Source organism: Paramormyrops kingsleyae, chromosome 7 (assembly GCF_048594095.1).
Source record: "Paramormyrops kingsleyae isolate MSU_618 chromosome 7, PKINGS_0.4, whole genome shotgun sequence".
Taxonomy (NCBI): Eukaryota; Metazoa; Chordata; class Actinopteri; order Osteoglossiformes; family Mormyridae; genus Paramormyrops; species Paramormyrops kingsleyae.
In genome coordinates, this window is record NC_132803.1 from 2594822 (window position 1) to 2622002 (window position 27181).

General features: G+C 49.8%; 2 protein-coding genes across 6 annotated transcripts in view; both read left to right on the forward strand.

Annotated features, from left to right (window-relative positions):
• Positions 1–9818, forward strand: part of grk3 (G protein-coupled receptor kinase 3) — a 45308-nt gene extending 35490 nt beyond the window's left edge. Inside the window, exons 15-21 of the mRNA XM_023826466.2 lie at positions 173–273; positions 1502–1568; positions 2281–2376; positions 2807–2969; positions 3348–3484; positions 4976–5089; positions 5547–9818. Coding sequence (XP_023682234.1) covers positions 173–273; positions 1502–1568; positions 2281–2376; positions 2807–2969; positions 3348–3484; positions 4976–5089; positions 5547–5708 — 840 coding nt within the window. The 3' untranslated portion in view covers positions 5709–9818. The remainder of the gene's footprint in view (positions 1–172; positions 274–1501; positions 1569–2280; positions 2377–2806; positions 2970–3347; positions 3485–4975; positions 5090–5546) is intronic.
• An 802-nt stretch (positions 9819–10620) lies between these two features.
• Positions 10621–27181, forward strand: part of LOC111851461 (unconventional myosin-XVIIIb) — a 46421-nt gene continuing 29860 nt past the window's right edge. For 3 of the 5 annotated variants that reach the window (XM_072714031.1, XM_072714034.1, XM_072714033.1), the window contains exons 1-17: positions 10621–10822; positions 14406–14550; positions 16862–17011; positions 17111–17440; positions 17696–17759; positions 19453–19565; positions 19817–19984; positions 20766–20976; positions 21245–21387; positions 21758–21858; positions 22073–22136; positions 22284–22428; positions 22520–22690; positions 22986–23079; positions 25730–25922; positions 26479–26559; positions 26817–26937. In XM_072714031.1, the coding sequence (XP_072570132.1) occupies positions 14512–14550; positions 16862–17011; positions 17111–17440; positions 17696–17759; positions 19453–19565; positions 19817–19984; positions 20766–20976; positions 21245–21387; positions 21758–21858; positions 22073–22136; positions 22284–22428; positions 22520–22690; positions 22986–23079; positions 25730–25922; positions 26479–26559; positions 26817–26937 (2188 nt within the window). In that variant the 5' untranslated portion in view covers positions 10621–10822; positions 14406–14511. The remainder of the gene's footprint in view (positions 10823–14405; positions 14551–16861; positions 17012–17110; positions 17441–17695; positions 17760–19452; positions 19566–19816; positions 19985–20765; positions 20977–21244; positions 21388–21757; positions 21859–22072; positions 22137–22283; positions 22429–22519; positions 22691–22985; positions 23080–25729; positions 25923–26478; positions 26560–26816; positions 26938–27181) is intronic. The other 2 variants (XM_072714032.1, XM_072714035.1) reach the window with 2 other exon arrangements.

A 27181-nucleotide genomic window follows, 5' to 3' on the forward strand; every position in this document is an offset into this window, starting at 1 on the left:
GGCTGCCAGCCCGGTAGGGGTGCCGCCTCACTGCACCACGCCACAGTTCTGTGTTATTCGCTGCTCTTTGTGCCGTTAGCCCCCCGCCGGTGGTATTCTTTATGGCACGGGCTGTTGGGCGGGACACTGATTCTCTGCTTTGACTCCCTTACCGCTCGTCCCGCTCTTGCAGAACGTGGAGCTGCCAGACTCCTTCTCACCGGAGCTGAAGTCGCTGCTGGAGGGGCTGCTGCAGAGGGACGTGGCCAAGCGGCTGGGGTGCCAGGGAAGAGGGTGAGAGCCGGGTGCCACCCAGCCGTCCCACGATGCCCGCTGGTGCTAATGTTCCCTGTAAACCTGATGCTCACATTGGGAATGAATTCCCCGATGTCTGCACCAGTTTGCCTGCTCCTTTTAATACATTTCCAGATACCTGCAGAAGGTTCCGGCACCTGTTCTTGGATCATTAGCATCTTGCTCAGGTGTTTCCCGGTGTGGGTGTATAACGGGGCCGTACATCACGCACCCATCCTGGTGCCCACAGCATCACCCTTTTCTGCACACCAGTTTGCCCCTATAACCCCACGCTGATATTCCTCCGCCAAACCCTGCGCAGGCTCCTGTCCCCGTGACCCCCACGCAGTGCTGCATTTCCATGCTTGACGTTATGTAGAAAATGAGAAGCGGCCCATCTGTGTTGGCTCATGCCTGTCTTGCGCTCCTTTGCGCCATGGTGGCGTGGGTGGGTATATTCACAAGCTGTGGCCTCGGCACCTCGTCCCTCACACCAGACGTGGTCTCTACGGCTCGCTTTGGCAGCCGGCCGGGCAGACGGGGCAGGTTTTGAACCTTTGTATCCTAGTGTCCCCCCCCACTCCCAAGTACCTGGTACTTTGAGTAACTTCCCTTTTGCATGCAGTCATGGTAGAACAGGCACTCCCATTGGCTGCTGCCTCTAAGACGTCTGTCCATCCAGAACTCCCATTGGTTGCTGCCTCTAAGGCGTCTGTTCATCCAGAACTCCCATTGGCTGCTGCCTCTAAGGCGTCTGTCCATCCAGAACTCCCATTGGCTGCTGCCTCTAAGGCGTCTGTCCATCCAGAATGCATCTTAAGTTACCTTCTTGGCAGTTTTGTAAAGTAGTAAGATTCTGTTTGTTTTCAGAGAGGCCAGTTGTGGTCTGATGAAGCAATGCTTAATACTTGAGGGCCCTAGTAAAGTTCAGTGCTGGGATTTTTTTTTTTGCCTTTGCCGTATGTTTGAAGTTGCAAACAGATGGATGTGTTGAGCAAGAGCTGAGTTCTTATCACCTTCATGGCTGCTGTTTTGAAAGCAGGAATAGGCTTTTGGAGAAAGGCATTCTGGGATGGGTCACGTGTTTGATACGTTACATGCAGAGAGCATGCTCTCCAGTCACCTGGTGGTCAGACGCAGAATTGCACCTTTGAAAGGTCATATATGAAGGGGGTATGAAATTACAGTTTTGAGAGTGAAACGATGGGGAATTCTCTTCTACTCGCAGGGCCTCAGAGGTGAAGGAGCATGTTTTCTTCAAAGGCATTGACTGGCAGCAGGTCTATCTCCAGAAGGTAAGATGCTTTGTCTTTGTCCCAAGCTGCAGCTTGGACACAGCAGTAAGAAGCTGCATTATTTGGCGGTCAGCTTGCGTTTCTCCTCTTACGGAGCACCCTGTGTGGGTACGAGGAGACGGGCGGCATTATCGTGCTTCGCGTGAAGTTTGTCCATTCGATCCGACGCCCTCGATCGTGCCGTGCCAGGTGCCGCTGAGCAGAGATGAGGTTCCTCATCACGCCTGTAGCCTCGACACCCGCTTCTCCATAGAGGTTCGAGAAACACTGAATCACAACGGCATTGCTGTTGATCAGAACTTTCTGAGGTGGCTCAGCTAAATCTCCCCTGTGGCTCAGAGAAGCAGGGAGTTTACTGTCACTCACCATTGGGGCCCTGAACCAGCCCTGTTACCCCACTCACTCCAGGGACTCACTGACTCTGCTCTCTGTCAACAATCGTTTTTGGATGAAAGCATCTGCTGATATCTTTAAAATTTCAGTGTCACCCACTTATTGTGAGGTGAATAACGGAGCCCTGCATTCAAGCTGATTCAACAAAAAAGCTTTTGTTCTTGCTGCTGGAAGAATTCCACACACACACACCTCCTCATGTCACCATGAATTCCCCTAAGCTTGGTTTTGCCCTGTGGGAATTTTTTTTTTTGTGGCCTCTTGCCGCGGTAACCATTGCTTTGCCCATCCAGTGACCAGCGGCCTTCTCTTTTCTCAGTATTCCCCGCCCCTGATTCCCCCCAGGGGGGAGGTCAATGCCGCAGACGCTTTCGACATCGGCTCCTTCGACGAAGAAGACACCAAGGGCATCAAGGTCAGGGCGCCTTTGCCTCCCTCTTCACCATGCTGTCCTGCTGTCCTCTCTCACCCACTGATCCACTGCTCGCTCGTCCCATCTGCCCTCTTCGCTCATCTCCTCCTCTCACGTTTTGTCCATCTGGCCCTCCTTCATTTCGTCCCCTCTCCTCATGTCCTCCCCTCATTCATCCATCTGCTCTACACTCAATCTGCCCATCGTCCTTTCCTCCCTCGTTCTGCCTCTAATTTCGTGTTGGCCCTGCCGCTCAGTGTGTTAAACCCATTCGGGTCTGTCAGGCTTTATCAGCATGACACAGAGTTCTGTGAAGTGTACCCTAACTTCCTGTGTTGTTGCGTAACCGTCCCTAGCGGTTAAGATGGTGACTAGTGTGCTGAGCTGGTGTCCTCTTCCAGCTCAAAATGACACACTCTGTGTGATCACTCAGCTCTTAGAAAGTGACCAGGAGCTCTACAAGAACTTCCCGCTGGTGATCTCCGAACGCTGGCAGCAGGAGGTAGCTGAGACGGTGTACGATGCCGTCAACAGCGACACGGACAAGAATGAGACCCGCAAGCGAGCCAAGAACAAGCAGCAGGGTCACGAGGAGGGTAAGGCTGCGGGGGGGGGCGGGGGGGGGCGGGGGTTTCTGTCCACTGGGTCTTTTTTCAAAGCCCGTACGCGGGGCTTGGCCTGACCAGCCGTGACTCGCCACGTCTCGAAATGACGCATCTCTCACGTTCTGACAATATGGTCAGGCTTAGGTTCCACGCTGAGCTAATGTACAGTTATTAAGTGTGTTTGCCCTCTGTGTGTGTAGCCTGGGTGTGTTTGACCTGTGTTTGCTGTGCCAACGAGCATGTCGTGTTACAACGGGTACTGATGACCTCTGTGTATGTGCGTGCGTGCGTGCGTGTGTGTGTGTGTGTGCGTGTGTGTGTGTGTGCGTGTGTGTGTGTGTGTGTGTGTGTGTGTGTGCGTGTGTGTAGACTACGCCCTGGGGAAGGACTGCATCATGCACGGCTACATGCTGAAGCTTGGGAACCCCTTCCTGACCCAATGGCAACGGCGCTACTTCTACCTCTTCCCTAACCGCCTGGAGTGGAGGGGAGAAGGGGAATCACGGGTGAGTCTGTCAGTAGGAGCCGGGGGGGTATGGGGGGGCACCATTCTCCTCTGGTAAAGCTGCTAGTGGCTGGGAACTAGATCTTTGCTCAACATTTCAGAAACATGCAGCTTGTGGAGCTGAATGAAATACCTGGTCACAGCCATGGCCACGTTTGTCCTGCATTTGGCAGAATCTCTAATCGGATTTCAGCGCCATTCGCGTGTTGGGAGGGTGGAGATGCAGATGGGACGCACCAGCGACTGTTCTGGCAGAGCAGTGAAGGAAGCGCTTTGGCAGAAACAAAACTGGTGCCCTTCCAGTTATTCCCAACTGCGGGGCTACTTGTGGTTATGAAGAGTGAGCAGATTCAGAGTGTGCTGGTCACACAGAAGGAACAGGAACAGAAACTGCAGTTTTTACCCTGGGATAGCAGTCTGGGGCTGCTGTCGCTTTCATTCCCAGAAGCTACTTGCCCTATTGCCCCCCCCCCCAGCAGCCCAGACCCAGTGTTCTGAGATCCCCCCCCCCCCTCCCAAATATTACGCTCTGGCGCTGTGTGGCCCAGTCCCTCAAACCTGCCCAATAGTAGGCAGGAATGTGACAAGGTGTCCAGAGAGAGCTTGTTGGCCCCCGACCCCCGTCAGTGCACCGTAGTGTCTGCCACAGCAACGGTCTGGTTGTTGCTGTGTTCGGTCTCCTAGGTAACGGCAGTAACAGCGTTTCTTCACAAACGGTGCTCCCCATGCATAGGCCGGTAACTGCCTTACTGACCCCAGAGCGTTCAGGCGAAGGCGGCAGCCAACAAATATTCATTAGCGGTGATGTTTATACTTACTTGGGATTTTGTCTGTGACCTTTATTTTTATTTGATAAATTATATATTTTTTGAATCTTTGCTCTAATTTCCATTAATATGCAGAGCAACAACCTGCCCGCGAGTCAGTCTGAGCCACAGCAACTATTATACTTTTTTTTTTTTCCTCCCATGAATAATTGTGAAAATGACCCACAGCAGAAGCCTCCAGCAGGAAGATAGGCTGCCTGTGAGTGTGAATGGCGTGAGGTTGCATTTCTTTTTGCACTAGCAAAAACGACACAAGCAGGCCCCTTGTGTGATGCAGGAAACTTTTACCTCAGAATAATGGTAAAATATCACCATGCAGAGTGAGACCTGGCCTGTGAAAGTTGATGGGTTTTGTTTTTTGGATGTCTTTGCCAATATTTGTATTTATTATACATTAATATACGTATATTTATAGTTATATTTCGTTATAGACCCATCCATATAACTGGGTGTTGTATTGGAGTTACTCTAGTTAAGGGTCTGGATTAAGGGTTCAGCCGGTAACCTGCAGCATAGGTGTCCATGTGTGGCAGGTTATGGGTATCAGCCTGTAGTTGGAATGGCAGCTGTATGGCGCGTCAGAATCCCCCAGGCCGAGTCCCTCACTCGTACGGTTGGTCCGGGGCGTCGTCTTCTCTCTCTCACTGGTTCCTCTCATCCCTCAGCAAAACCTGCTGACCATGGAGCAGATTTCGACGGTGGAGGAAACACAGATCAAGGACAAAAAATGCATTTTGCTGAAGATGAAGGGAGGGAAGCAGTTTGTCCTGCAGTGTGAGGTACAGCCGCTCTGCCCTTCTGTCCATCTCTCCCTCTCTGCCTCTGCCCCTCTCTGCCTCTGCCCCTCTCTGCCTCTGCCCCTCTCTGCCTCTGTCCCTCTCTGCCTCTGTCCCTCTCTGCCTCTGTCCCTCTCTGCCTCTGTCCCTCTCTGCCTCTGTCCCTCTCTGCCTCTGTCCCTCTCTCCCTCTGTCCCTCTGCCCCTCTCTCCCTCTCTCCCTCCATCAGGCTCTCTGTGTAGTTCCATCTGTGCCCTTTTCTCCCATCCCTTCTCCCTGTCTCTTTCATCTCTCTCTCATATCTCTCTGCCTTTTGTTACCCTTTCATCTCCCTCCCTCTGTCTCATACACCGGCTCTGTGGTGTTTGTGTTACGTGTGTGTGTTTTTCTCTCTCTCCATTGGCTCGGCTATGTACAGAACCCCCTCTCTCTCTCTCTCTCTCCCCTGACTCCCGTGCAGAGTGACCCAGAGTTCATCCAATGGAAGAAGGAGCTAACGGAGGCCTTCACTGAGGCTCAGAAGCTGCTTCGTCGGGCACCCAAGGTCATCGGGAAAACCCGCGGCCCCGTGGTGGAGCTGTCCAAGCCACCGCTTGCGCATCGCAACAGCAACGGCCTTTGAGTCCCCCGCCGCCTGCCCGCCGCCTGCCCCCCCAGCCCTAGCTTAGATCTGCCCCTAGCATAACGACAGCACCCAGTGACCCCTCCTGCCCGCAGCCTGCCTCAGAAAAAGAGAAAAAAATACCTTTGTGTCCGACAACGGAGTGTGTGCTGCTGTCAGAACTCCACTTACGCACAGCGACAGAAAGTGTGCTGCTGTCAGAACTCCACTTACGCACCGCGACAGAGCCGATTAGAGGGATCCCTGACCTGGCAGCTTGGCAAGCGAGCAGTTTTCCGGGATGATCTTAATGGACCCCCTCCCCCCTGCAGAACCGATGCTCCTGGCTGAAGGAGAGGGCAGCACTTCATGTGGAAGGAGGGGGATTCAGCGAGGGCATCTTTGCAGTCCCCCCTCCCCAGCGTCCTTGTCACTCCATGTCTGACTTTCCTTTGGTCTCTCCCTCTTCCTGTACTGCAGGTAGACCAATGGATGCAGCCACTGTGCATCTGGCGCCCTCTGGTGGCCTCTTAGAGCACTGTGGTTATCTGTGCCTAGTGTGGGGACTGTATTCCTGACGAGGATTGATGAAGGAGACCTCCAGTAAGCCGAAACATGCAGAGACCCCACTCTGTTTAAGATGTACGATTGACACAGATTCGGCTTTGGTACCAGAGTCCTGAATTTCCCTTCCAGCGGCGGCCAATAGAATCTGACGGTCAACGTCTTGAGCCAGTCAGAGCTAAATGCTCGTTAGTCTTAGGCTGGGAAGGAATCTACCAAAGACATGCAATCAGTGGCATTTCAGGACCGTAGGGTGATGCAGGCGGGGCACTGAAGTAGCATCATGGGACAGGGAGCCTCCTGGTTCCGATGGCTTCCCTCAGGCCTTGGCCTCAGGCCCAACTTCTGCCCTCCAGGTCCAGCACCAGCTCCTCCACCTCTTACGCTGAACCACCTTTCCACCTCTCAGCCTGCACGCCTCTTGGTCTGGTCTACGCTGGCCTGGGATGTTGCAGCAGACCGATATGGAATGGACCATACCACGGAGGAAACTTTTTTTTTTTTTGTGGGGGGGGGGGGGTTTGCTTTATGCAAGGGTTAGGATGGACAAAGTGGGGATGGGGAGTTGTTTTTTTCCGCTGCTGGGACATATCATAGTGAACATGGACCGTGTGTGTGTGTGTGTGTGTGTGTGTGTGTGTGTGTGTGTGTGTGTGTGTGTGTGTGTGTGTGTGTGTGTGTGTGTGTGTGTGTGTGTGTGTGTGTGTGTGTGTGTGTGTGTGTGTGTGTGTGTGTGTGTGTGTGTGTGTGTGTGTTCCTGGAAGGAGGTGGAATGTTTTGGTGTCATGAGAATGATATTCTTTTGGCTAGAATGTTTTTTGTGATTTAAATTGAAAGACATGTCTGTTGGATATTGAACAGGGGGGAAAACCCCCCAGGACAGCTGACTACTCTTCCTTCCCCTGTGATCTGTTCCCCCGCCCCCTCTTCCTCCCCATTGTCAGAGATAAATGAAGTGCATAAAGTGCCAATATAAACATTTTACTTGAGACACTTGAAGGTGCCTCAAATTCAGGACGTGCTTCAGGCCCAGATATCAACACGCCTCAAACTGCCGTCCGGGGGAAAAATGTAAAGGACACAGGGACACGGAATGGTGGACTGACTGCCCCCGCGGCGCCGGCAGGAGGATCCTGTGACTCGTCACCACGGCCCTGGGATGCATTCGAGGACGCAAGCCTCGCCCACTGAGCTGGGGGGGGGGCGTGGGGGCAGGCGGGGGGGAGTGCCAGTGTTTGATGGATGATGGAAACTCGGAGTACTGTCAGGACGGAGCTTTGGTCTGACTGTATATAGAAAAGCAACCCTTTCTCTGTGCATCTACAGTATACGCTAGACAATGTTTGTATATATGGGGAACTATCTGTCTACCTGTCTGTGTTTCTGTCTCTGTGTCTTGACTGGGATGCTGTGGGGGCAATGGGAGCTCAGCTGTTTAATTCTGTTTAAAAAAATATTATTGATTCTGCCCCCACCTCCAGCCCCCTTGTGAAACGGCAGTGCGCGTGTGAGCATGTACCTCAGGACAGGGCTGCGTGTGACCCAAACTCGTCAAGGTTCAAATACCTTCATGTTAAAGGGGGGGGGGAGTAATAGGTAGGTCATTAAGCAGAGACACAGACACTCCTGAGACTACCCTGTTTGAGAGCTGCATCTCTCACAGACCGGTCAGCCCAGCCACAGTCAGGGAAATGGACTTTCTCAACCACACCTCCAGCATAATAAATCATGGCCGTATAGACAGATGGACGTATACATGCAGACGGAAAGCCACGTGCGCATGCTTGGATTAACCTTCGGATGTCAGTGGCGAGCAGGCCTGAGATAACTACCACGGTTGCTACGGAGACAACTTTAACCCTTTTGTTACAAGGCTCAATCTTGATGTTTTTGTTTTGTGCGCGTTTTCTTTTTGTGACGCTTATTTGAATGTGGCACGAATGTCTGTTGATGTTTTGCTGTAGGGATGTTTTCTCTTGTGCTTTTAAATTTCCTTGATTTTGTAAAACGTTAGAAGAAGCACATCCACAACTTAAACAAGGTTTTATTTGTGTTGTTTTTTTTATTGCCAAGGTAGCGCTGAAGGCCGAGTGAAATGGCAGTTGTTCAGGTTTCAGTCTCCTGCAGTTACATTTCCCGGTTTGGCTTCGTGAGAGTTTGGGGACAGGTCTGAGTTGCCCTTAAGAGGAAGCTGCCATCTTTGATAAAGGCACCTTTGACCCCCCCCCCCCCCCCCCCTTAAAGTGCCACTTCAGCCCAAGATGACAAGGGTGTTTCTGGAAAGTTCTGTGATACCCTCCACCCTTTCGCCTTTCGATGTGCCAAATGTATGTGTGCAGTTGGCTGCTGACCAGCCACTGCGAGGTTAAAAAGAAAAACTCTGCTGATCAATAGATCAACGCTGTCACCTTTCATGGAGCGTAGTCCCGCCTCGACATGTCAGAGTGCCAGACAGATCTCCATCCAGCCAAACATCACCAGCTACTGAACCGGTACACTTGGTGTGTGTGTGTGTGTGTGTGTGTGTGTGTGTGTGTGTGTGTGTGTGTGTGTGTGTGTGTGTGTGTGTGTGTGTGCGTGTGCGTGTGCGTGTTACGTGTGTGTTGTGTGTGTGTGTGTGTGTGGGGGGGTTTCTTCCTGTATTGTGGAAAGGGTACAAGATTGACACAGGCCTGCTGTCTCCTTGGGGAGGGACAGTGGCATCAAGAGTCTGCAGAGCCACCAGTAACCCACCAAAGTGCTGCTCTGTGGTGCCAGAAGGAATCCTCCCCCAACCCTTTCTCAAAGATGGCGGCCCCTCTTGTATTCCTAAAACAATATTTCAGGGTATCCACCCCCCACCCCCCCTATTTAATTCTGTTTCTTTTGTGACATTTTTATGAGGCTGGCTTTCTGTAGTCTTCTGCACATCTGTCCGTTGAAGTGTTTGTCTGACGAATAAAGATCTACAAAAAGGTGACTGAGAAAACATTAAAGGATCTGCGTGCAGGAAAGCGTGTGTGTGAGTGTGAGAGCGAGAGAGAGATACGACGAAATGAGCGGAGTTTGTGTCAAAAACGCTCGATATCGACAGAAGCTGGGTGGGGGGGGGGAGGCTGGCCCCGGCACTTGGCCTGTGGTGTATGGGGGGGGGCAGTCAGCTCACATCTTGCACATAAGTTTAGATATTGTACCGACATGTTAGAGATTATAATGTTTTGTTTTAATACAGATTTTGGGCTCTCTGTCATATTTATTGTCTGTATGGGGAACAGGGCCCCTGTTTCTAAAGAGCTGATTGACGATTGTCAGGAGATACCCAAGGGCACTGTGCTATAGATACACCGGTTTACAGTTTGCAGAGAAACTCTTTGTGATGTGCCAGAACGCAAATACTACTGTTCGTGGGGTTATTACTATTACGGTGAAATGATTATTGATGATATTATTCTATTAATGATTATTGTTATTAATTGAAATTTTATTTTATTTTAATATTGTTTTGAAACTGCTAGGAAATGTAAGTGTTGGACTGCTTATATAAACAAACAGTTCAAAAATAAAAGGCCCTTTTTTTTTTCCGTGTAACTATGATTATTGTCTGTGGTTTAATGGGCCCCAGTGGCCCTTCTGGAGAGTCTATGCTGTTCTCCACACTCCAGCGTACAGTAGTGACACAGATCTGTTGGTGTCTGTGGGTTTATTTTGGTGTCGTCATTGTCCAGTGTTACAGTAGCGGTGTCCCTGACATGGAGTCTGTGGGAGACGCTGGTCTCATGTGCTGCTCCCTTCCTGCCTCGATGCATCCCTGTGCGAGCAAAGTCAGCGAGAGTTCTGGCTGCTGTCAGGATTTGAGTGTGCAAGCTCTCTCTCTCTCTCGCCCGCCCACTGACCTACGCCTTCGTCTCCTTGCCACCCTTTGGTACCAAGTAGCTCCTCCCACTTTCCCAGCTGTTCCTGTCAGTCGAAAAGGTGACAAGCATCTGACAGCCTGCAGCCTGTGGGGGAGGGTCTCGGATGGGGGGTGTTGCCATGGGATTTGACAGCAGATTGTTTGATGGACAGGATGGTTTATAATGTGCTTCATATTTATTTATAGTTTGGTCCTGTTCTTCCTGTTTCTCTGCTGTGTCTTTGTCTGTGTTAAAGTAGAAACTCCTCTTTTGTAATACAGCCTTTTACTAAGGCCTGCCCTACCAGAGACGCTCATGATTTTATTGGCATGGGAACTGCTGTCGGATCCAATGCATCTCTCCACCTATCCCTGTATTCTGTTCCACTCTCCTACGTCCCTGTCATCTGTTCCCAGACCGTTTCCCAAAATGCAACAGCCTTCCCCCCCTCCCCCCATGGTTCTGGATATTTATAGTAGAGTCTTGTGTTAACTCAGCTGCTTATCTTATGTGTGTGTGGGGATGTCACTCTATTCCTGACTCCTCGTCATTTGCTCCTGTCCTGTGTGAGTGTGTGTGTCTGTGAGCGTGTGTTCTGTCCTCGGGTCCCAGGATTTAGGCGGAGAAGCAGAAAACAAGAAGAGTTTGGATTTTGTCTCCCTCCCCTCCCCCCCTCCAAAAAAAAGTAAAAAATCACAGGTAGGTGGTTGGTCCCGTAAGTTTTTAAAGTTCACCGTCAAGGTTTAGGCAAATGGAGAGGCTGCAATGGTTTATTTATAGGTGGAGACTGTTTTCAAGATGGGCCACCAGTATGGGTTGGGGGAATGGTCCTTGTGGACCTGAAGCTGGCTGTTTCGGGGAGAGCATTTGGATTGCAAGTTGCTTGATTTCCAGTTTGCCGGTCTGGTTAGATAGCCATGCTGCACACTTTAGTGGACAGCAACGGGCTCAAGACTGCGCCCCAGGCAGGGAGCGTGGCCGGCTGCTGGGGCTGTACTGGGGCTGTACTGGGCCGGCTTTGTTGGGAGCTTTCCGTCTGGCTTCAGGCTTAGAGGTCAAAAACACCGACTTCCTGAAAGCACTGATTTCCTGCCAGCATGTCGGTGGTTAATTAGCTGAACATGTGGTTTTTGATCATATAAAATAATATAAAGCTTAGCTGGTTTACACAGAAACGTCCAATCCGTGTCTGTGTCACTGTAGCCAACATAATGTGGGAGTTCACTCCAGTGTAGATGGTCGTAAGGGAGAAACTCGTACGTCTTTCACTTCGTCTAGTGGTGCTTTAGTTATTCCTATTCTCCTTGTATGTTAGCTCTTCCGAATGGGTGACAAACGTAGCGCCTATGAAATTTGCCTGTTTTGCAAATCCCAGGCGAGCCTTCGGCCCTTTAGCATATAAAAACTACTTTGCATTTAGGTGCCAAAATGTACCTGTGAGCTGAAAGTATCTTGTTAAAACTCCAGGACTTTAAGAAATTGAGTGTCGTAATGTGCCAGACGTTGGCAGTGAAGTTGATAAAGTCCCAGAAGTAGCAGCAGTACATCTGCCGTCTGTCGGCTTTAAGGGACGTGCATCGAGGACGTATCCAAACCGGCCTGTACTCAGTGTGTTTAGAACCTAATTACTGTGGGGTTCTGTCTGCTTTGTCCTACTTTAATAAACCGCATTAATTGTTTGGGTGGGTGGCATACATGCTTATGACACTGGCTTAATGGTTTGTGACACAATAATAGTCTGATCTAACAGTTTGGGGGCTCAGTCTGCAACATTCTGTTGTTAGCTTCTGCTAGACACGCATGGACAGCCAGGTTTATTTTCTGTTCGACTGTCCAAATGATCTTTTAGAGTGGTGATCCTGTTATTGTCCTGACTGCTTTGGAATGGAGATCCGAATGACATTTGTCTGCATTTGTTTTGTTTAGCATATGCTTTTGTCCAAAGCAACGTACAAGTGAGGCAAATAGCATGTTACAAACAAAAAAAAATGAGTGGTGGGATTGGGCTCCGAGCTGAACGCGAGGCCTTTTGGATGCCATCTTTGGTGTTTCTGTACTGATTAGCGAGTTCTCTCCTGGCAAGGAGCGCTACATACACGGGCAGAAGGAATTCATTTGCAAAAAATTGTTTATGCATGCATCTTTCTATGCAGACGTTTCCCATTATAGTTTTGTTTATGTATTTTTTTTCTTGACAGAGATCGTTGTTCATTCCTTGGCTGTTGAAAAGTATAATTTTCTCTTTAATATTACTGTCATAATAGCTTTGAACCAAAATCGATTTTAATCCCTCCATCTCAAACAATAACTGGCTTTTTGTTCCAGCATATAAAACAAGGAGACTGCATCCCTGCTTATCCTGGTAAGATTCATCAGATAAAAATAATGGGTATCGATATTGCAATTTGAAAATTGCAGCAACATATGACCACATTAAGACTATGGTGTCAAGTTGTGATTGCAGAAGAGAGGATCTAGCTGTTGGCCAGACCGAGGTGCCGCGGGGTGCTCTGCAGCCGCACGGCTCGCCGCATCAGTGGGGCAGGTCCACGGGGCTGCTTGCCTGGCTGTAACCATGGTAATCTTCATGGTCTTTGGTTGCTTTTGCCAGGAGCTGTTCCTTCCCCAGACATGGAACTTCCAAGATGATGACACCAAAGTAGAAGAGAAGAACCTTTCAGCTTGTGCCAAGGCCTCATTTACTCGCCAACAGCTCCCGCCTGGGTTGGGTCATTTTTCACCCGAGGTTCTGCTCATGGTCCACAACAGATGTTGCTGTAGATTTAGATGTTCTTTAGACTGAGTCACCTTGTGGTTGGCTGATGTCTCCGATGAGAATAAGCCCTGCTCTCACCATTAACTGATGGCACCGTTTTTGTAGATATACTCGCATAACCACTTCACGCATCAGCCGTGGAAACTAGCAAAGACACCTAACCACAGCAACCTATTGGCCGACCCCCCCCCCATTCTGTGCTGTGCTGTGTCAGGGGCCTGTAACTCCCTCTGCTGCAAGTATGATGTCATTCAGATAAGGGTCAGAGATTCTGATGTACTTTCAAATGCCTGCTGCCCATATAACAGCACATCTGCACGCTTCTGAGGTCCTGGTGCCGCTCTGCCGTCCTGCCTTGTGCTCCTCGTGTTTTGCTCACCGTGCGACTTTATTTTCAGCATGAATCATGTTCCGTGATTTATGGACGTTCCGTAATCTGTTTTTGAGCAAGACGATAGAACATACATACTAAACAAGTATGTCATGAAGACAAGAACAGGAAAAAGATGCATACAGGAAGTGCTGGCGGAACTGCGAAAAGTACAAGAAATTTGTCAATTAGTAGCTTAAACATCAGCCCCTCTGCCCTGCCCCCAACATTAAAACACTGTCGGCCACACCCCTGCAGGCCTGCAAACTTCACGACAGCAGGCAGCGTGTGTGAACTCGCTTAGGGATGAGCTCTGACAGAAGCCTCTCCGGTGCCGTTCAGTGGTCGCCTGGTGTTCCGTTACTGTGCCCCCCGCCCCCCCGGGCAGCTGTCCCCTCGCGCCGTGCTGTGGCTCAGGGTGTGTTCTAAAGGTGACACCGCTTCATCACCGCCGCCGCCCAGGGCGTGTTATGGGGGTGGGAGCAAAGCAATGTCATTACATGGTTATGTATTAGCATGGCCCCCCAGAGTCCTACCTCCACGCAGATCGTTTCACCTTCTGCATCAACCCGTCAATGACAAGGCGGAATCTATCAGGCGGCCATTCAGAAGGAAGGAACCTCCAATCTGCATTTGGATGCGCGAAACGTTGGCCTTGATACATGTGCCCGTAAAAAGAATCCTTTTTTAATTGAATAGTTTTTAGCACTGAAGGGTTTATTGCAGTATACTGTGTTCGAGTGTGCCCTGCAATGGGCTGGCCCCCGTCCTGGGTTGGTTCCTGCCTCGTGCCCGTAGCTTCCAGGATAGGCTCCGGACCCCCCGTGAACCAGAAGGATGAGCGTTCTGGAAAATGGAGGGATTGATTTATTGTACTTTTCAATACTACAAAAAAGTGGTATGTCATGCATAAATGTCACTGAAGCTAATTGTCTGGCTGATGAAACATTTTGCTTTAATGACAGATGACATGTTTCTGAGAATCTCTTTGACAGTGAGTATTATATGAGCATTTTTGAGTCTCATGGCAGGAGACTCTCAGCCGCGGTCACCAGGCTTTGTGGTTGCTGTCAGTTTCTCATCTCTAATCTTGTTCTCTTTCTGCTCTCTCTTTCAATCTCTCTTCCCATTCTCAGGTTCACCGTGTCAGTGCTCACACCCCCCCCCATTAAACATACTCTGCTAAGCCTGATTGACCCCCCCTCCCTCCTCCCCCAGCCTCATCCCCTTCACCAGGCAGTCATGGCAATGTCATCACGGTTACAGCTCTGGGAGCAGAAGGTGCAGTGCTGTGTCTGCGTGTGTGTGTGTCTGCGTGTGTGTGTGTCTGCGTGTGTGTGTGTGTCTGCGTGTGTGTGTGTCTGCGTGTGTGTGTGTCTGCGTGTGTGTGTGTGTGTGTCTGCGTGTTGGGGGTTCCCCAGTTTACAGTCTGTCTCTCTGATGTCCCGGTAATCCCACTCTCACCATTGCTGTATCCATTTGTAACAGTTTCTGTATGAGTTCTTAGCTCATTCCTCAGCACCCCCCACCCCCAATATTTTTTGGTCTGTTCCACCACCTGACATTGCTTGTTATAAACTTCATAATTACCTGAGCCTGGCACTTGGGTGGTAAACTGGTCTAGGGGTCAGAGGAGGTTCTGACACACAATTTCCAGTTTGCTTTGGGCAAACTAAATATCAACCAAATGTAAAAGTACTTTTGAGGACATTTAACTGTTGTGCTTGTAGCACTACTGTAACAATATTCTCCTGGGGGTTCTGCATTTCTAAGAGACTCTGCCTGAATTCTATGCAGTCTCATCCGTGGGGCTTCAACAGCCGACCAGTGGATCGCAGCTGTCCTAAGCTGAGACCAGCTGCTATGCTGTCTGCGCGTGGTGTCACTTTTAGGTCGCCCCCGTGGGGCCTGTGTGTCGCTACCATGCAGCTGCGCATGTCCCCACGGGGAGCAGTTAGCGCGACGGCCAGTGGGAGCAGAGTGTAGCTGCAGGATATCCTGTAAGGTGCTGAGGGTAGAGCAAGCAGAAGCTGATACAAACCGGATCACAAGCTCCCTCACAGGTGAATTTAAATAAGAGCCAGTTAGTCTGACTTCCCTTCTAAATTTCGATTAGCCTCGTTAAAGGCAGCTGTAGCCAGCATCTTAAAAATTACTTGACTTGTTTTGTACAAACCTTAATAAAGGCTAACCTTTGATGTCTTTTCAAGAAGTACTGTTCAGTTCTAATAATGGGTTTAGCTCACATGGAAACATTGGACCAATGACGTGTGGCTTGGCAGGGAGTGGTTAATTTCAATGAGGGCGATCACACCTGGGTCTTTCCCAGGGAATTGACATGGTGATCATTTCACATCACAAAGCTCTGCTGCTCTAAAATGGCAAACCAGTCATTGCGCTGACAGTGAAACTGAGAAAAGGGCTTCAGAGTTTTTCAACTACCTACCCTTATGCATAGGAGGTATGTATGTAAATGAGTGTATTTGTTTAAAACTGAGCGTGGTTGAACAGAGAGATTTTGTCACCAGATGAAGCAGAGCCTAAGACACCCGATTTCGGTCGTAACGCGGTTTTGATAAAATATGCAGTTACTTTGTTTTACCTTGATGGGGCGATATGCTGTCTCTCTGCCTGCCTGTCTGTCTGTCTCTCTGCCTGCCTGCCTGCCTGTCTCTCTGCCTGCCTGTCTGTCTCTCTGCCTGCCTGTCTCTCTGCCTGCCTGTCTGTCTCTCTGCCTGCCTGCCTGTCTGTCTGTCTCTCTGCCTGCCTGTCTGTCTCTCTGCCTGCCTGCCTGTCTGTCTCTCTGCCTGCCTGTCTGTCTCTCTGCCTGCCTGTCTGTCTCTCTGTCTGTCTCTCTGCCTGCCTGTCCCTGCCTGTCTGTCTCTCTGCCTGCCTGTCTCTCTGTCTCTCTGCCTGCCTGTCTCTCTGTCTCTCTGCCTGTCTGTCTGTCTCTCTGCCTGCCTGCCTGTCTCTGTGTGTCTCTCTGCCTGTCTGTCTGTCTGCCCCATCTCCATAGCAGAAGTACAGGCATTTCTGGAGCCACCTGCCAACGCAGAAAATACAATTCGGGTGATGTGACATATGGAAGTTAGTCTTGCATCAGCAATGGAAAGTTCATGCTGCAGCACAGTCCCACACCTGCAATATCACCCCCTCCCAAAATCAGTGATAGTTTCTTTGACCATTTTGCCATTTCAATGGGCATAAACTGAGTTCTTCTTAGAGCAGGGACTCCCAGACGTCCTGAGGGTACAATATTATTTGAAATCTATTCTCAGGAAACACCTAGAAAAATATGAGCTTAGACAGCACTCTGGCACAGTTAGGGACCGGGATGGAATGGAAACCAGCAGACAGAGGTCCCACAGGAAAGTGTGAGACACTGCTGGCTTTGTGGATGAATAATGTGATCCCTGTTGTGAATGGTCACCTCTGTGGGTTAGGCTGTGGCCTAATGCCTGTCTGCCTTTGTCTATTAAGTGTGTGTTTGCCCCAGTTTCTGTCACAGCATGGATAGCAACCTGTCATTCGGGCCCCTCGAGTCGCTCTGCCTGGTCTAACTGACTCTCCCCATCCTGTCTTGTCCGTGCAGATTAAGGAGGAGAAGAAGCCCCCTTCTCTGCCAGTACAGCCCCCTCCTCCGCCTCTGTCAGCCGTACCGGGGGGCTTCCTCAAGCAGCTCGTGAGGGAGACGGAGAAGGAGACACGCCTGAAAGAGCCAGAAGTGAAAGAGGAGCGGGCGGTAAGGTGGCTGAACACTGGGGAGTTGTGGGCGATGGTGACGATGTCCGTCATCAAAGGTAGCAGCCTTTCAAAGGAATCGCTGTGCTCTGCTCCGCAGCCCAGTAAACTCAGCAACGACCTCGTTCAGCAGTTCCTGCACCCTGACGAGACCCCGTCGATCCTGGAGGCGGAGATGTCGCTGCGGGCAGAGCAGCTAGTGAACGGCGAGGGGGGCCGACTGGCAGGGGACAGAAAAGACCCCTCTAGAGCGGAAACGTACCCTAGCCCCAGAGTCTGCCCAGAGGGGATGAAGGAGCAACGTGAGAAAGAGGAGACGAAAGAGGCCGAGAAGGAGAGAGGAGGAGAAACAGATGAGAGACAGGAGCCAGAGGGACGCCTCGCTGACAGCGACACAACTGAGCACGAGCGGATGCGGAGGGCGGAGCCTGTGAGTTCGCAAGCATCATGTGACCTGTCACCAATCTGTTACAGGTTCCAAACGTGCTTCTTATTCACTACCATTCCTCTGTACACTCTGAATATTCTTTTTAGCTTGTTTTACCCTCATCAGATATCTCCAAGCCCAAATCTCTCTCAGCAAGTTAGGCCGGACCCCAAGAAGACCGAAATATGCATACAACGCATTTATTCTTCATGCTCTGTATCGTTCTGCTGTTTTCACCTTTTCGTTTCCCCTCTTCAGCAGAAGGACGTGTGGTATGAGGCCAGGAAGGTGTGGTTTGTGTACAAAGATGGCTTCACCCTCGGTGAGCTGCAGTTGTAGATCTGAGAGACTCTAGCCTAACCTTGCGTGAGCGAGTGACTGCATGTATGAGAAAAGCCAATTTGGGGGGAAAAGAGGAAGATGCATGTTGTTCACTTTGAACTGGTAACATGAGGTCAGGTTTACACTTGTCTTCAAGTTACTTGTATTACTGTGGTGTGGCTGGTGAGTTAGTGTTACGTGTATTAATTGACCTTAGGTTATATATAGCTGGTGAACACCCACCCTGTCCCCTGGCATGGTATTGTGTATCATTATTATTGTTCATCATTTCCCCAGAGGATTAATAATACATACCTACCCTACCTACAAGTACATGACTCATGATCATTACAGTTCTGGCTGGGCCTTACGTCTGTTAATTTAGCGGACGCTTTTATCCAAAGCGACATGCGAGTGAGAAGCAGGGTCGGAAGCAATTGGGGGTGAAGATCCTTGCTCAAGAGCCCAACCGTGAAATCACTCTGCCGGCTGCATGATGTGAGCTGGTGACCTTACGATCGCAGCTCCTCTTCAAGGTTGAAAGTAATCGGGGTGCCACACAATTATCGTAGTTCAGATGTGGCTTCTGCTGTCCACAGCACTCTTAAAATGAAACTGAAACATTTTTACGGAAGTGGTCGTCTTTTTTATAGAGATTTCTTTTGTAGTAAGATGTTCTAATTGAGTCATTTTATGGTTAGATTGTGTTGTTCTGTGCTGGACGGCCTTCACGCTTCATAGTAACACTGTGGCTGCTCTTGTCTTAAACCCGCAATAGCTGCTCTTTGCACACTGAGCATGTTTCTGGCTGACATGTGGACCTCCCCAGTTTAATACCACCTTCCTCTTTAATACAGCACATGGCACTCTGCTCAAATGGGGGGGGGGGGGGAGATGAAAAGCTCAGGATTACTCACAGCGAAAGAACCGGAGCCATGACTAATCCTGTCGTTAATTAGCACGGGGGGGATTGTGGTTGTTTAGTAAATGTCATCTGACAACGACAGCAAATCCCCTGGCTGGACAAGCGTAGTCTCTCTCACTCTCTCTCTCTCACACACACACACACACACTCACACTCACACACAAAAGAGTGAGAAGTCTCCCCTCTTAGTGTTCCTCTGGAAATGAAACCACAAATAAGCTAAATGTGTGTATAAAGTTTAAACCATCCTGTCATCTACTTACCCACTCCCGTGCAAGGTGCTGCTTAGCCTGAAGCTAACGGCTGCAAATGCAGGGCACAAGGCAGGGGGAACCCTGCAGGGTCTGGTGCCCCCCAGGACACATGCAGTAACCCACAACGGGAGGTACCAGTACACCTGACCGTGGAAACTGGAGAACGCAGAGAAAAACGCCAAAATCACGGAGATAATTGAGAAACACAAGGCGCCTCTGAACCATACCTACAGAACCAAAGTCCTTTCATTTCTGCTGCCAGAACTACTCATTTCTTTGATCTATATCTCTGGTTATAAGTTAAGTCCTCTGACTGGAGCGTGACCTTGCCTGCAGACATGTATTTAGGATGGATGGATGGATGGATGGATGGTAGGACTAACCACGCTGCTCATCAGAATGTACCATTATCGTTTGGGGGTGGGGAAACATTAATAAAATACAAATGAGAATGTGCATGTGGAATTAATAAAATACAAATGAGAATGTGCTTTTTTTTTGTTGTTTTGCTAAAGCCGTGCAGCTTAAGCCTGACGAGGGAACCCCGGAGCTGCCCGACGGGAGGGTGCGAGTGCGGCTGGAGACTGATGGGTCTGTCCATGATGTTACCGAGTACGAGATTGAGAAAGTGAGTCTCCCAAAGGCTGAAGTTATACTGTAAGATCGGATTGTCACCACGGAGTTTTACACTAACCCAACATTTTTTTTGGTTAGAATTTGGTCTTGTGAAAATTTCTCATACTTATTTTCTGGCATCTTCTACCCCAAGACTGGCCAAATATGATGATCCTTTCATTACATCATCGCCATCTTCTCTACATCTTTCCGAGTCTTGCTTGGTTCTTCATCCCCCCATCCCCCCCCCCCCCCCGCCCGCAGGTGAACCCTCCTGAGCTGGACCTGCTAGAGGACCTGAGCGACCTACAGAGTATCAGCGAGCCCAGCGTCCTGCACGTGCTATGCAGCCGTGCCCGTGCCCAGCTGCCGCTCACCCGCGCCGGGCCCAACGTGTTGGCCCTGTGGCCGCCTTCCAGCCCTCAGAGCAAGGTAGCTGGTAACCATGGCAACCGGCCACACATCACTGCTGTGCTGTCGCAGCCAATGAAACCTCAGAGTACCTACAGCTAAGAAGCCAATGCATTCATCCAGGATGCTGGCTGCTCAGGAACTAACCTACAAATTCTCACTTTGACCCCCCCCCCAGCTTTATGTATAATATTATATATTCATGGGGCCCTGTGAAATGCTGGCCCCCCTGAATCAGCCAGGGTATCCATGCCCCCCCCCCCCCCATGGTCCCTGTGATGTGCTGGCCCCCCTGAATCAGCCAGGGTATCCATGCCCCTCTGAAACCCTGTTTGTAACTTGAACAGTTACTACAAGCATGTATTGGTAGGTTTAAAAATGGAAGGTTTTGATCACGGTTGTAATATGTGCATATATGGTCCCAATGGGGTAAATGACTTCAGTTATAATCGATGGCACACAGGACTGAAAAAGCCTTACAATCATGCAGCTGGTCATGTGTCCCTAGTCAAAAATGCTTGTCAGTCATGTCATTTCTATTAGCACTGCATGTCTTGTCTCAGCCCTGGTGCTGATTGTCCCTTATTTACAGTGGGTTTCCTCCAGCTCTTAATTACCCTTGATTGAATGATTCACATTCAGATCTTCAGAAATCCAAAACATTCACTGAGGCTCGTGTGCATTGGCGCTAAGCAGAGGTCATGTTTGTGTTTTGGAGGGATGTCCGTAACGGCATGGGCACCCTCGGCTGTGCTCGGTCTTTATCGTGATTACCCTGTGCCCCCCTGCCTCACCCTGCCAGGGCCCGTGGGGTCGCCGTAGCGACGGGCCATGGGAGGCCCCCTCCGTGCTCCAGGCCCTCGTGCGTCGCACTTACGTTTCCATGGTGCGGCAGCGGCGGGACCAGAGTGTGGTGGCATTGGGCAGAAGCGGCACGGGCAAGACCACCGCCTGCGTGTCCTTCGTGCAGGAGCTGCTGAAGCAGGCTGGCACTGCAGGGGGCAGTGTGACTGGTGAGGAGTCTACCCACAATGCACCGCTTCAGGTGCCCTGTGTGTCTCAGCACCAAAAAAACAGGGAATCTCTCCTGAAATGATGCCTGAAATGAGGCTGATGCTATATTTAAATGAGGTCCAGTACAGCATCTAAAACAATGATGCAGAGAACTGCAGTATGATGTAATATCCTGCTTTAGCACGCGCAGTATAGCTCAGCACAGTGTGTGTGGTGACTGTCATTCTGCCCATGTCATGTGACCGCGTGCCCCCCGTGTGCTCGCAGCTGAGAAGCTGCAGTCCGTCTTCACTGTGCTGCGCTCCTTCGGCTGCGTGAGCTCCCAGCACAGCGAGGCCTCATCCCGTGTAGCCGCTGTGCTCTCCATCGACTTCAACCACGCCGGCCTGGCAGCGGGAGGACACCTACAGGTACAGGCCTGCCACAGCAACTCTGCAGGTTAGGGATGTGCAGCCCTGTCCGGGAGGTCATGGGTTCAAATCCCAATGGCCAGTAGAGTAATTGTTTCACCCCTGGGCTCTTCAACAAAGCCCTTAAACCCACCTGCGCCTCATAACCTGACTGTCACTGCTCTTGGGGGCCTAGATTCAGGACAAAAGCATCTGCTAAATATATAAATGTGATGCTGCTCTTATCTGACTCTCCTGACTGGTGATTGACTGGCACGAAGCCCCTAACCCTAAACCTAACCCTAACCCTTCAACCTGCTTGTTCCTTTCATCGTTCCATGAAGCCCGTTTACCATTGACCCCTTTGCCTGTGTGTCCATCTTTGGACCAGACCATGCTGCTGGAGAAGTGGAAGGTGTGCCAGAGACAGGAGGGCGAGAGCAACTTCCTGGTCTTCTCCCAGATGTTGGCAGGGCTCAGTGCGGAAATGAGGTCAGTGCCGGCTGAAGCTGCGAGGACACAAATCTATGTTGCCTGTAAGCGGGGGAACAGCCTGGATTTTGAACCTCTGAATTGGCTTTAAAAAGCTTACAGGCAGTAGTTATGTGCTTGTCCTTTTTTTATGCTGAGGTGACCTTTTCGGCTGGAGAATTTGGGTCAAACGCGGACCTGTAAGTGCCTGTCACATTTTCCCCCGTCCCTGCAGGACAGAGCTTCACCTGCACCAGCTGAGTGAGAGCAACTCATTCGGTATCGTCGCACTGGCGAAGGTACGCAGCAATGCTAGAGCATTTCACGACGTTCTTCACTGCAACAACTGGAACAGCCCTTCTTTTTCACCCCATGCCCCCACTTAGCACTCTGTTCTGTTTGTAGCCTCTCTTTACTCGCATTACCCCCATCGCCCCCTCTGGCAGGTAGAGGAGAGGCAGAAAGCATCAGCTGCCTTCTCAAAGTTGGTGGCTGCCATGGAATCACTGGACTTCTCAGCCAATGAGCAACGAGCGATTTGGCATGTGCTGGCCGGAATATACCATTTAGGGGCAGCGGGGGCCTGCAAAGGTAAGATGGTGTTAAAGAAGAACAACAATGCAGTGGGTGGGTATGTTTGCCTCTGGGCCATTATCTCACCTCGATTGCCATTGTCTTGCAGTCGGTCGGCGGCAGTTCGTGAACTTCGACAGTGCCCAGCTGGCCAGCAGTGTCATCGGCTGTGAGGGGGAGGAGCTCCAGACTGCGGTCTTCAAGCATCACCTGCGTCAATTATTGGAGAAGGCCACCGGGGGCAGCAGAGGGAGGCACTACCCTGAGGGCACAGAGGAGAGTGAGTCCGTCGGCCTGTGAGAGGGAGCCATTGTTTGCTATGAAAATTATGGCAATGACCTGATATATACTTGTGTATCGTCACATGTGTCTTAGCTATATCCTTGTCTCTCTGGCGTAGGAATTTTAATTAGCATTAACGTGTATATGACTTTGGGAGGGAATATGTGCATTTGCTTGATCACTATGGGGATACGCGCAGTCGTCCATGTCTGCCGTTATGTTCGCTGTGCTCTTGTGCAAACGTGTTTGTGCACATCTGTACGCACGCCCTCACCTGGCACGGCGTGTTGCAGGCGGCCCCCGGCTCAGCGCCTCTCAGTGCGTGGAAGGCATGGCCATCGGCCTGTATGAGGAACTCTTCTCCACCGTCGTCTCCCTCATCAACAGGTACTACTTCCGGGTTTGAACGTCGTCGTGCACGTCAGAGGCACCCGAGTGGCTCACTGTGTGTGATGCTGTCATTCACATCCAAATTGTTCATTAAATAGAATAAATAGAATAAATCACAGTATTATACACTCACCTAAAGGATTATTAGGAACACCTGTTCAATTTCTCATTAATGCAATTATCTAATCAACCAATCACATGGCAGTTGCTTCAATGCATTTAGGGGTGTGGTCCTGGTCAAGACAATCTCCTGAACTGACTGAATGTCAGAATGGGAAAAAAAGGTGATTTAAGCAATTTTGAGCGTGGCATGGTTGTTGGTGCCAGATGGGCCGGTCTGAGTATTTCACAATCTGCTCAGCTACTGGGATTTTCACACACAACCATTTCTAGGGTTTACAAAGAATGGTGTGCAAAGGGAAAAACATCCAGTATGCGGCAGTCCTGTGGGCGAAAATGCCTTGTTGATGCTAGAGGTCAGAGGAGAATGGGCCGACTGATTCAAGCTGATAGAAGAGCAACTTTGACTGAAATAACCACTCGTTACAACCAAGGTATGCAGCAAAGCATTTGTGAAGCCACAACACGCACAACCTTGAGGCGGATGGGCTACAACAGCAGAAGACCCCACCGGGTACCACTCATCTCCACTACAAATAGGAAAAAGAGGCTACAATTTGCACAAGCTCACCAAAATTGGACAGTTGAAGACTGGAAAAATGTTGCCTGGTCTGATGAGTCTCGATTTCTGTTGAGACATTCAAATGGTAGAGTCAGAATTTGGCGTAAACAGAATGAGAACATGGATCTCATCATGCCACTGTGCAGGCTGGTGGTGGTGGTGTAATGGTGTGGGGGATGTTTTCTTGGCACACTTTAGGCCCCTTAGTGCCAATTTGGCATCGTTTAAATGCATTAAATGCATTAAATGCATTGTTTCTGACCATGTCCATCCCTTTATGACCACCATGTACCCATCCTCTGATGGCTACTTCCAGCAGGATAATGCACCATGTCACAAAGCTCGAATCATTTCAAATTGGTTTCTTGAACATGACAATGAGTTCACTGTACTAAAATGGCCCCCACAGTCACCAGATCTCAACCCAATAGAGCATCTTTGGGATGTGGTGGAACGGGAGCTTCGTGCCCTGGATGTGCATCCCACAAATCTCCATCAACTGCAAGATGCTATCCTATCAATATGGGCCAACATTTCTAAAGAATGCTTTCAGCACCTTGTTGAATCAATGCCATGTAGAATTAAGGCAGTTCTGAATACGAAAGGGGGTCACACACCATATTAGTATGGTGTTCCTAATAATCCTTTAGGTGAGTGTATATGCATGTACTGTGAATGACGAAGGTACCCTGTTTATGTTTATAATGGCTGTTTAATTTATTGAATGCGTTTGTTTTTACTTACGCATGTCAGTTAATCAGTCTTTAGCACAATTAAATTGCTTAATTGATAAATTAATTGTAATTAATTGTAATTTGTGGTTTTGAACTAAAGCAGTGTTTCCCAACCCGGACCCCCATACAGGCCACATTTTTGCACCCTGCCATACAGTCCACATTTTTGCACACTGCCATACAGTCCACATTTTTGCACCCTGCCATACAGTCCGCATTTTTGCACCCTGCCATACAGTCCGCATTTTTGCACCCTGCCATACAGTCAGCATTTTTGCACCCTGCCATACAGTCCGCATTTTTGCACCCTGCCATACAGTCCGCATTTTTGCACCCTGCCATACAGTCCGCATTTTTGCACTCTGCCATACAGTCCACATTTTTGCATCCTCCCAGCTCCCTGTCTGGGGGTCCCCAAGGACCAGATTGAGAAACGCTGAACTATAGAAAATAGGGTAAAACCATTATGCAAGGCTGGCGTTCATTATTCCTGGGCCTGGGGCAAAATAATTTCAACCAGCTCCCTCACATGCTGGGCCTGGAACAACTTCCCCTATTACCTCCCCCCACCCCCCACCAGATGCTGGGCTTGCCATTATGGATGTGTAAAGACAGATTAGCCAGTAATATGGATAGACACTTCATCAAAAATTGTTGAGAAATACCCAGCTATGTTAGAAGGTTTGGTGTAGACTACCAAGTTTAAATATCAGTCAGCAATGTTGTCCAAGACTGACACATGGGAACGATGCCAATATGTTGTGCATCTCTATGGCTAACATTACTCTTTAGCTAGCGAAGAGGCTTGGGCGGTATAACGGTATTATGGTATACCTCGATAATTAGAGATCACAAAGATATTTTTAGTACCACCAAAAATACAGATGCTCCTGTTCTTTTAAACTGATAGAGAGAAGCTGTATTCGGGTGATGTGGTGTGGTACCCAGCGAGGTGCGTGAGAATCTGATATCTAAGCCACAAGTTACAATTGTTTTTTTTCTGATGTAAAATGCAAGTGTAAAATGAAATTCAAATTTTACAACAAGGAACTTAGTCAACAGAAGAATAATTTGAAAATAGAAAATAAATCACTTTAATTGCATGCAACCCCAAAGTAGGGGCATCTTTAATTTACCCCTCTTGTCCTCTTAAGTCTTTGTGTTTTGAGAGCAAATCTGCAGGCCTGGCTGTGTCTTTGAAGCCTGGGTCTTTCCTGGCATGTCCATGCAGGTCACTGTGCTCCCAGCAGCTGACGCTGGCCTCCGTGATGGTGGTGGACGCTCCCGGCCTGCGAAACCCCCGGCACGGCGGCGAGGAGCGGGCGGCTGGCTTTGCAGAGTTCTGCCACAATTACCTTCAAGAGAGGCTCCTCGAGTATCGCTACAACCACACGTTCACACACACATTGGAGCAATATGTTCAGGTATGGGGGCAGGCTGCGTGTGTCAGGGGCTTACAGACACACAGAGCCACACACACATGCATGGAAAGATGGATGCATGGAAAGATGGATGCATGGAAAGATGGATGCATGGATGGTTTGCTGGATACAGCAAGGAAGTGATTGACATCACTCAGAACCACTGGAAAGGGGGCGGGGGCACTTTGGACACCAATCCATTTTGCTCGGCTGCTGCTTCTGAAACGACATGTCAAGTAAGAAGTAAAAATGCCAATGGAGGCTTAAGCTGATGAGCATGATGTTAGGTCCCATTTTTGAATGATTGAAGAACATCTGCAACCCCCTTGATCTTAGAGTAGATCTAGATCAAAACTGATCACTATCATTTGCATATCTTTACATGTGCATTGCTGCAGTTGTAATTAATATGTTCGCATTGGATCTGTTGATTGCTAGACAATTCAGTTCATTTATTTAATCATGTCGCATTATAGAAAGCGCTGTGATCATTCGCAGGTTAAATTCATTTGTGTCAGTAATACCTGGATGTCCACATCTGCTTTATCATCTCCTTCAGGAGAAAGTGCCGGTGGATTTTGCAGCCCCCGAGTTCAGTCCCACCCAAGTCGTCTCCGCTGTCGATCAGCCAGTGCTGCAGGTAATGCGCAGTCCTGTGATGGCAGGTAACGGGCTTTTCTGCAGCATCTTAATGGGGCTACAAACCATGGAAATGCTGCTGGATTTGTTTGGCGAGCTCAATTACTGCTGCCTCCCTTTGGGGGGGGGGCGGGGGTTGGGGAGCTGGTAAGTGGCTCATTATGACAGTAAATTTGATGAGGGGATGGATGAAGAGCTTGGAAACATCACCCCCCTGCCCTGCCCTCCCCTCCCCCCACTGCCCCTGTCACTTGTCAGCTGCGTGCAGCGGAGGATGACCCTCGCGGGCTACTTTGGGTGCTAGATGAGGAGATGATAACCCCAGGCTCCACAGAAACCAACGTTCTGCAGAGGGCGTGTCAGTATTTCAGTGAAGCAGGTGAGGGTCTCTGCCTGTTTTATGGGTATGAGTGTGTCGGTGCTCATCGAGGTGGCTGTCAAATCATATGCAGGCCAGGATCCCAGTCTCACCCCAGGCTGTCTTGTTACCGACATACTGTTAGCATTCCTGACGTGTAGCGTGCGACGTGATTCAGCCTCAGCTCTGTGCGTGTGGATGTTGAGTGTTCCGGCCCTTGGTCCGTTCGGGTCCTCTGGGCTCACCTGCTGTTTAGATGATGCCG